The 10,362-nt window shown below is 43.4% G+C and overlaps 1 protein-coding gene across 1 annotated transcript; it reads left to right on the top strand.

Annotated features, from left to right (window-relative positions):
* The first annotated feature begins 541 nt into the window (after positions 1-541).
* On the top strand, positions 542-2,061 carry zgc:194908 (uncharacterized protein LOC797835 homolog). The gene has a single exon (XM_041900101.2). The coding sequence runs from the start codon at positions 1,534-1,536 to the stop codon at positions 2,059-2,061; it is 528 nt and encodes a 175-aa protein (XP_041756035.1). The 5' UTR covers positions 542-1,533.
* Positions 2,062-10,362: the final 8,301 nt, after the last annotated feature.

Below are 10,362 nucleotides of genomic sequence, written 5' to 3'. Positions count from 1 at the left end.
CGAGGCTATATACAGGGGGTACCGGTACCGAGTCAATGTGCAGGTTAGTTGAGGTAATTGAGGTAATATGTACATGTAGGTAGGGGTAAAGTGACTATGCATAGATAATAAACAGTGAGTAGCAGCAGCGTAAAAACAAAGGGGGGGGTCAATGTAAATAGTCTGGGTAGCCATTTGATTAATTGTTCAGCAGTCTTATGGCTTGGGGGTAGAAGCTGTTAAGAAGCCTTTTGGACCTAAACTTGGCACTCCGGTACCGCTTTCCGTGCGGTAGCAGAGAGAACAGTCTGACTAGGGTGGATGGCAATTGTTAGGGCCTTCAGAAGACAAAAAGCAGATGCACCTCTGTCAAACATCTGCTTGCACCAGTGGATATTTATAGTAAACCTGAAGTTAAAAATGCTTAAATAACATTAACAAAACAATTAGAAACGGATGGAAACATGAAGAGATTCATAGTTTATTTCCACTGGCTATGCCTATCACACAACCAGAATTACTTACATGTTGTTAAATGAGTTGTAATATAAGTTGTAATGTAAGTTGCTTAAAGCCTACTGACAATTGAACTTAAAAGCATATTGAATCACACTCCACACAATTTGAGGTTTACTGTAAGGTACCTGGCATCGTGGTTGGAGTTTCAGCACAGCTAAAGTTACACAATGCAAGATTAGGGCTATCCTCCAATGAGAGCCAGCAGCTGTTCAATGTGATGATTCTGGAGCTCACCCAAAATGGTCATCTGAGTGCCTTTCTCTCAGACAGCAGAGAGGAAAGGATTATTTCACAATGAAGGTAAGACGTCAAAAGGCCTAATTTATTAGGCTGATATTCATTCCACACACCTCTTACAAAATGCAAACATAATCTATAGCCTATGTGGTAGTCTCAGAAATCCCAGACCTAGGGCAACATCACTAGTATGTTTTTGGAACATTGTTAATGTGGAAGGCAACCTGTCTGCCCAGGGAGACGAATCAATGGCATCAATTATGCAGTGCAATCAGGACATGTAGATCATTTACACCCACTGACATGGGTTGACCAGGGGGGGGCGCATTGCAGCTTTTAATATGTTCAGTCTTCATTACATTCAATTCTCTATCTCTATTGGAAACTGATATTGAAAGTACTAAACACGTGTAAATAGTAACAACCAAAGCATAACAAGTTATTAAAAGCCATATTATGTTTATTTGTTGTCACCTGACTCCAATGAGTGTGATGGTTGTTCTGTCCATGCAGCCTGTGTGAACTTCACAATTATTGCAAGCCCAACGGCTTCGGCTCCATCATTTTACCGTTTGACAGCCACACACCACGTTTGTCATGAAATTCACACTTCAGCTGCACACATTCGGGGAAGACGCGCTCGCGAAGAGCTACACACACACACACACACACCCTTTGTCAATGCGGCTCCTTGGCGCTGGAAATTGATCAGTAGAAGTCCTGCTGTAGTCTATCATCAGCCAACGGTGACATTCACTACGCTGCGCGCTCAGACTGGCAGGTTGCTGTACTGGCACTATGGAGGACAACCCCAAGGATGATAGCGCCGCGAAGGGACAGGAATCGATTTCCTACCAACGAAGGATGTGGAAGAATTTCCAAGACAAAACCAAACCGTTTTTGAGCCCCAAATTGGGCTCTGAGCGTCACAGTCGCGACAGTAAAAAGGAGACTGGGTTATGGACGTTTAAAAGGAAAAAGAAAGAGCTAGACCGTTTATTTTCGTCCTCACAGCCCAATCTCTGCTGCTCTACCCCTGCGCCTTTCCCGGCTGACCAGTCCCTTGGCGGTACAGCGCCTGGGAGCAGCAGCACCGGGCAACCTCAGCAACAGCTGCTGGGGGACGATGGAGCGTCGGCGAGCAAGCCAGAGCTAACGGGACATGGGAGCCCGAATCTCATCGTCTCCCATTTAATCCTGTCCCATCAGAAGAGCTCCTCTCTCGGCTCTGCATGCTTTGAGAAGCTGGTAGTAGAATCTTCGGTCCTTGGAGAGGAGGAAGAGTTGTGCAAAAACGCCAGTGATTCTGTGAGTAGGCTAACCTGAATGTAAACAACGTGCCACACATCTCCAAAAGCGCCCTTTAGGATATTTGTGAATAAATATGAATGTACTTTTTTTAGAAAATGGAAAAGTGTCAGTTTATGGATAATCACCATTGTTATTGTGCAATTTGAGCTCAATAAGCTGCAGAAACACAATGGTTATTGTAGGCTAACAGCAGTGGAGGCTCCTCAGAGGAGGAAGGGGAGGACCATCCTACTCAGTTAATTTCATAACTTCTTTAATGTTTCACCATTTTTTATAATTTTTTGATAAAACTATACTAAATATATTTAATCAAATAACTGATCAAAATGCACTTTTGCAATGAAGGGCTACAGTAGCCTCAACAGCACTCTCTGGGGTGACACCACAGTGTAGCTGGAGGACAGCTATTTTCTGTCCTCCTCTGGGAACACTGACTTAAATACAAAATCTAAGAGGTTCATGGTTCTCACCCCCTTCCATAGATTTACACAGTAAATATGATGACTTCTGGAGGACGTCCTCCAACCTATCAGAGCTTTTGCAGCATGAACTGACATGTTGTCCACCCAATCAAAGGATCAGAGAATTAATCTAGTACTGAAAGCATAAGCTAAAGCTAGCTAGTACAGCAGTGCATGAACTCTGGTTAGTTGTTGACTCCAAGAGAGAGATCTAGCTATATTTCATTGTATTTTTTTTTTTACTTTCACTTACTTAGCTAGCTAATGCAGCTAGCTAATTTAGCCTACTCAAACACCTGGCTCAAACAGAGAGGAATGCTATTTACGTTAGCTAGCTGGCTAGCCAATACTGGAACTCTTCCAAGTCAAGGTAAGCTTTCGGTTTCATTAATTTATTGCCACTGGGGCCTGCCGTTGTAACTGCTAAACTGCTTGCTGTACACTGTACTGCGTGATTGTAGCAGGTTTACTAACACATTAGTTCTAGTAGATATGTTGACTATGACGTTAGCTAATATGGTGACATTGACAACAATGTAGGCTGTGGTGAAAGGCAGACAGCTGTCTGTGACCAGGCAGAAAAACCTTTCCAAGCCACACCATCATACCATAACCGCTGTGGCTTGGAAAGGTTTTTCTGCCTGGTCACAGACCGCTGTTGTGTTGTGCACTGAAGTCCACAAGCGAAGAGAAAAGGTGAGAGGAGGAGAGCGCGTAAATGCAAGTAGGAATTATACAACAAGCAAGTGATCATGCTGTTCTATGCTATGAAGGTGAACTGTATGTGTGTATGGTGATCAGCGGTGTATTCATTCTGCCGATTCTGTAGATTTTTTTTCCCACTAGCACAGCAGACGGGAGGCTAGAGCGACACCATGTACTAGCTAGCTTGATAGTTAGTTAGCACACAGTGTTGCCCCCGCCTCCCGGCTGTTGTGTACCCGAGTCCTCTTTAGGACTAGCTGGCTAAGCTAGCACACAGTGTCCTAAGCTCCTGCCTGCCGAACACATGCTCTCGCGTCGTTAACGGCAAGCATTTAGTCTACCTTAGACCACTGCGCCTGTCCTTACCGGCCATTTACGGCAGAGATCCTTTGAACGCATTGGGGGCGATGAAACAACGTCCCGAGTGGCGGAGTGGTCTAAGGCACTGCATCGCAGTGCTAGCTGTGCCACTCTAGATCCTGGTTCGAATCCAGGCTCTGTTGTAGCCGGCCGCGACCGGGAGACCCATGGGGTGGCGCACAATTGGCCCAGCATTGTCCAGGGTAGGGGAGGGAATGGCCGGCAGGGATGTAGCTCAGTTGGTAGAGCATGGCGTTTGCAACGCCAGGGTTGTGGATTCGATTCCCACGGGGGGCCAGTATGAAAAATATAAATAATGTATGCACTCACTAACTGTAAGTCGCTCTGGATAAGAGCATCTGCTAAATGACTAAAAAATAATTTAACGGAACTGCGGAAAACAGTGCCCGCTAGCTTCGTCCTCATGTCGGTGCTAGGTAGTGCTAGGTATCAACAGCCAATCCAGTAGGGGCTGGAAACTATAGTTAGCTTTGATTGGTCAATTGCAACGCGATATTGTTGAGTATGCGACAAAAGTTCAGCTTTCCCCAACTTAAGTCCCGCTCTGTTCAAGCTCCCTCGGCAATGCTTGCATTGCCCAATGGTCCCCGCCCACTTCACTTCCCTTCATTGAAAATGAATGGGCTCCGTTGTTTCATCGCCCTCAATGCGTTCAAAGGATCTCTGCCGTAAACGGCCGGTAAGGACAGGTAGACTAAATGCAAGTTTCAGTGACGTGATGCACAACCAGTCAGGTAACTTGCTTTGATGTCTGCGCCATCATGGTAGGCGTATTGTCGACTCTCAATTTTGTGGCTGTGAAAGTTAGGCTACTTGTGGCTGATCATGATTTGCCTTTAATTCCCATCTTATTACTACACTTCACAAAATCTAAATGACTGTTGCCCCATGCATTGTTTTGTGCATGGGGCAACAAAGCTAATCTTGGGAGGGTCCTATGCCTACATTTTATAGGAACTTTTAGAACCCTGCTGTAGACAAGGTCCATTCAGCCTAGAGTAGGCCTACTTAAATTAAGTCTGTTGACTCCCACCTCTCCCCAGTGTTTCTGGCATTAGCCTCTACAGAACAGTATACTTGTTGTATATAACTCCGTCTGACATCCAGGTGCTTGTGTAAGCGATTTAGGGCGGCAGGTAGCTTAGTGGTTAAGAGCGTTGTGCCAGTAACCGAAAGGTCGCTGGTTCTAATCCCCGAGCCGACTAGGTGAAAAATCTGTCGATGTGCCCTTGAGCAAGGCACTTAACCCTAATTGCTCCCCGGGCGCCGAAGACGTGGATGTCGATTAAGGCAGCCCCCCGCACCTCTCTGATTCAGAGGGGTTGGGTTAAATGCGGAAGACACATTTCAGTTGAATGCATTCAGTTGTACAACTGACTAGATATCTCCCTTTCCCTTTCCCTTTCCCTTTCCCTTTCCCTTTCCCGATTTGGCACACATACTAACTGAAGTGCACTTTTCCCCTGTGCCAAGGACCTCTTATCCATTTAATCTTTGAGACACACTGCATTCAGGTGACAGGGTGAACGGGTACTTCAAGAAAAAGCATCTGAACTTTTACATTTTAGTCATTTAGCAGACACTCTTATCCAGAGCGACTTACAGCCCTTCTACACTATAGCCATCAACCATCAGCCATTGAGGAAATGCTTCCTTTGAAGCTTAAAAGTTGCAAAGGAAATGGGGAGGGAGGGGGGGGTTTGCCTGGCCACTGTGCCCAGGTTAATGAGGCCACATTGTTGACAAAAAAGGCCTCCAAAAAAGTAAATGATACCATACAGCCGAATAATAAATTGATAATTGCTTTCCATAAATATACATATATTTAATATGAATATAATCCACGTTTTTCTTGTAATCGTAGAAACAAGTGTCATTAACCACACACGGACTAGTTCAAAATAATGGACTGTTCCACCCTGACAGAGTACCCTTACATTGTTTCACGCGATATGATTGCAAACGTGACTTTCATTGAAATTAAGGTGCAACAATGAGGTGCTTTCAGAATGGGGCAAAGAAAAGAAAAAGAATGAAAGAAGATTTAATTTAAACAGAAAAATTACCTAAGTTAACGCATTTCTTTAATAGAAAGACAGGTGCTGCTGATAATACTGCCATCGTCGTCGAGGCAGAGGACATATGTGTAGTCCATGTATGCTGAGATGGCGCTTCAGTGGAAGGCAGCCATTTTAGGGGCTCATGAGCAATTCTGCAATTTTGTGTTTTTAAACCCCCTGGCGAAAAAAGTAGGTATCATACTTTGTAACATATTCAAGAGTACAAATACAACATTTCACGGCTCTACGTGCATATTTAGTGATATAAAGACGGCCTCACTTCTACATGTGACCAAATGTACAGTTTAAGCTCTTAAATGATTAACTAGCGACGACCGGCTCCTGCCACCTCCTCACTCATCACCTTGAAAATCTCTCTCCATTTAGGTCATGAAGGCTAGCATTTGTTTATTTAGTTGCCATGACACCCATACCTACGAAAGCCAACGAGGATCAAATGAAGAAATTAGGTTTGCTGCTGGTAGACGAAGATCCTTAGCGAAATTAGAAAATGTGTTTCTCAGCTGGTGAAATTTGGAATCATGCAGTGTCGTGACGTGACTTACTTTAATGTATGACTGTTATTTATCGAATCACCTAACAATGTTTAATTGTCACTCGATTAAATTAATCATGTAACAATTAACTGTCTCAGCACCACGGAAGAAGTTGTTTAACGAGTTTAAACTCTTAGAAGATATGTTATATACAGTGGGGAGAACAAGTATTTGATACACTGTCGATTTTGCAGGTTTTCCTACTTACAAAGCATGTAGAGGTCTGTAATTATTATCATAGATACATTTCAACTGTGAGAGACGGAATCTAAAACAAAAATCCAGAAAATCACATTGTATGATTTTTAAGTAATTCATTTGCATTTTATTGCATGACATAAGTATTTGATCACCTACCAACCAGTAAGAATTCCGGTTCTCACAGACCTGTTAGTTTTTCTTTAAGAAGCCCTCCTGTTCTCCACTCATTACCTGTATTAACTGCACCTGTTTGAACTTGTTACCTGTATAAAAGACACCTGTCCACACACTCAATCAAACAGACTCCAACCTCTCCACAATGGCCAAGACCAGAGAGCTGTGTAAGGACATCAGAGATAAAATTGTAGACATGCACAAGGCTGGGATGGGCTACAGGACAATAGGCAAGCAGCTTGGTGAGAAGGCAACAACTGTTTGCGCAATTATTAGAAAATGGAAGTTCAAGAAGTTCAAGATGACGGTCAATCACCCTCGGTCTGGGGCTCCATGCAATATCTCATCTCGTGGGGCATCAATGATCATGAGGAAGGTGAGGGATCAGCCCAGAACTACACGGCAGGGCCTGGTCAATGACCTGAAGAGAGCTGGGACCACAGTCTCAAAGAAAACCATTAGTAACACACTACGCCGTCATGGATTAAAATCCTGCAGCGCACGCAAGGTCCCCCTGCTCAAGCCAGCACATGTCCAGGCCCGTCTGAAGTTTGCCAATGACCATCTGGATGATCCAGAGGAGGAATGGGAGAAGGCCATGTGGTCTGATGAGACAAAAATAGAGCTTTTTGGTCTAAACTCCACTCGCCGTGTTTGGAGGAAGAAGAAGGATGAGTACAACCCCAAGAACACCATCCCAACCGTGAAGCATGGAGGTGGAAACATCATTCTTTGGGGATGCTTTTCTGCAAAGGGGACAGGACGACTGCACCGTATTGAGGGGAGGATGGATCTCTTCAGGTCATTGACCAGGTCCTGCCGTGTAGTTCTGGGCTGATCCCTCACCTTCCTCATGATCATTGATGCCCCACGAGATGAGATCTTGCATGGAGCCCCAGACCGAGGGTGATTGACCGTCAACTTGAACTTCTTCCATTTTCTAATAATTGCGCAAACAGTTGTTGCCTTCTCACCAAGCTGCTTGCCTATTGTCCTGTAGCCCATCCCAGCCTTGTGCATGTCTACAATTTTATCTCTGATGTCCTTACACAGCTCTCTGGTCTTGGCCATTGTGGAGAGGTTGGAGTCTGTTTGATTGAGTGTGTGGACAGGTGTCTTTTATACAGGAAACAAGTTCAAACAGGTGCAGTTAATACAGGTAATGAGTGGAGAACAGGAGGGCTTCTTAAAGAAAAACTAACAGGTCTGTGAGAACCGGAATTCTTACTGGTTGTTAGGTGATCAAATACTTATGTCATGCAATAAAATGCAAATTAGTTACTTAAAAATCATACAATGTGATTTTCTGGATTTTTGTTTTAGATGCTGTCTCTCACAGTTGAAGTGTACCTATGATAATAATTACAGACCTCTACATGCTTTGTAAGTAGGAAAACCTGCAAAATCGGCAGTGTATCAAATACTTGTTCTCCCCACTGTATATATCGATAACAGTCACTTAAATAATTACCTCTTTTCAGGCTCATTCTGAACGTCGCATAATCCTTGAACCTGCAAGAACCCTAACCTTATTGATGAATCAGCAATACACAAATTGACTTAATCATTTATTTACTAACTAACTAAATAATAACACAATACAAACACACATAGGTTATTGATTCCTAACGTAATACAATGAAAACAGGTCCCTAGTGGACTAACAATAGCATGAACGCTTGGGTAGAAGGAGGGACAGAGTGGAAGGGAGAGAGAGATTCAAACTATTGTGGTTACTTTGGAGACTATGCTCACCATAATCATAATACTTATGCACCCTAATAACGCTCATTCGGATTAGAAATGCAACATGTATTTATGTGTAGCTGGCCTCGATAGTTGAATTGATGATGACTGTGGTTTGCCCACCAGAGATCCCAATGTCATTGGAAGAGTTTCTAGTCATAGTGCTGGTTAGAATGAATACTTCAGATGTACCAGCGGTTGTCTGAGAGGGATTGTCCTTCCCACTTTGTGTCTTTAGTGAAAGTTCTCTAGGCGACTATACATGCCCGCTGCAGACTGAGATGATAAGGTCTAGTGCATTGTCTTCTTCTTCACCTCGTGTAGAGGTTGAGAGTTTCAGACATGTGGACTAACGTCTTATGTTTTCTGGGATCGCTGGTCTGGTAGAAATTCAACCATTTGCAACGTTTAGCTCACGCTTCACATCTGCTGGTCTAAAGGTTGATTTGTTTTTCAAGGCTTTTTATGCACTCGGGGTAAAAGGGGAGTTCCATCACGTTTACACAATCTCTGATGTCACTCGGGCGTGGCTAGTTACTGTGTTTATATGAAAAACTATTATCTCATTAGAAGACTAAAATCACATTCCTATCTTCACCAAAATACTCTCATACTTAATCATATATTTTATGCAACATTTAGATGTAAACTTGATAGATAGAATATGTACACTTTCCGAGTTACAGTTATTACTTCATACCATCCTTAATGACATCACAAAATAATAAACAATATGACATGATTATTCTTTAGATCCCCACTGACCATTTCCCACAATCTTTTAAGTAGGAATATTGTTTCATTATCCACTTTTGGATGTTGGAGTCTTGGCGGGAAGACTTCCTTTGTCTTACAGGGAAATTCTTTCTTCCCATACTAGAGACCAAAAGGAGTCCTTTTCTGCAAACTATTTATGACCGGCTGTTAAGTCATAAAACTGGCCTCCAGGAAAGGGGGTGTTCAAACCTTTGCCTAGCAGGAATGCTTGATCCTCAACCCATGAGGGCAAGTCATGACAGCAGACATTGCGATGCGATTCAAGATCAATAAATGGATTCAAGATCAATAAATGTTGTTGACAAATTAAACCAATACAAATGAAATGCATTACTTTGATTGATGCATAACAAATGATTTCCATTTGATTTGATTTATTTCGTCTTGTTTAAATGCCATTCATGGTGCAGTAGACACGTTTTACCTTTAAAAATGTAGATGGCAGTATTGACCTGATATGAGAAGCTGACACCCTCAGCATGTCAGTGCAATTCGCACGAAAACAGAAAGAAAACTAGAGAGCGCTGCAAGTGTCCGAGGTTAGATAACGTTCGCATTTGTGTCCAGCAGCCGACCAGGCGTCAAATATGTTAAGTAAGAAAATACCACAACAGAGAAAATTGTCACTTGGCACAGTGTTATAGGACACCTTCAGCTAAACAATCAGGTTGGTATGCAGTGGGCAGTGAAGAGCATATTTTTTTTTACTTCAATGAGTCGGCAGCTCTGGACGTTCTGCTTACTCCGGACCAGGCCCTAATCCCTGGGACTCGAAATAGGAAGCAGTGGCAAAAGAGAAGCATGCGAGGCGGCATCCTGACGAGACCACGTCGGCAAACAAATAGACCGCCATTGCCCTATGTTCTATTGGCGAAGTGCTGTCACTGGAGAACAAAACGGATGAGCTCCGTTTGGGACTATCCTGTCAAAGGGACCTGAAAAATGGTTATATCCTATGTTTCTCAGAGTCGTGGCTGAACAAGGACATGGATAATATAAATCTCGCTGGTCAAGACCGACATGCATTGTCAAGACCGAACGGCAGACTCGGGTAAGACGAAGGGAGGAGGGGTGTGTCTCTTTGTTAACAACAGCTATTGCGCAATCTCTAATGAAGTCTCAAGTTTTTGCTCGCCTGAATGCACATTCAGAGGTGGCGTTTCTCATGGCTGGTGATTTTAATGCAGGGAAGCTGAAATCCGTTATACCTAATTTTTACCAGAATGTCACCTGCGCAACTAGAGGCGACAAAAC

This window comes from Coregonus clupeaformis, chromosome 16 (genome assembly GCF_020615455.1).
Source record: "Coregonus clupeaformis isolate EN_2021a chromosome 16, ASM2061545v1, whole genome shotgun sequence".
Taxonomy (NCBI): Eukaryota; Metazoa; Chordata; class Actinopteri; order Salmoniformes; family Salmonidae; genus Coregonus; species Coregonus clupeaformis.
The sequence above is the reverse complement of the archived record's forward strand: the minus strand, read 5'-3'. Positions and strand labels throughout refer to the sequence as shown.

What these genes read in the sequence shown, in the direction of transcription:
- zgc:194908 (XM_041900101.2), top strand. Translation starts at nt 1,534, where the DNA reads ATGGAGGACAACCCCAAGGATGATAGCGCCGCGAAGGGACAGGAATCG.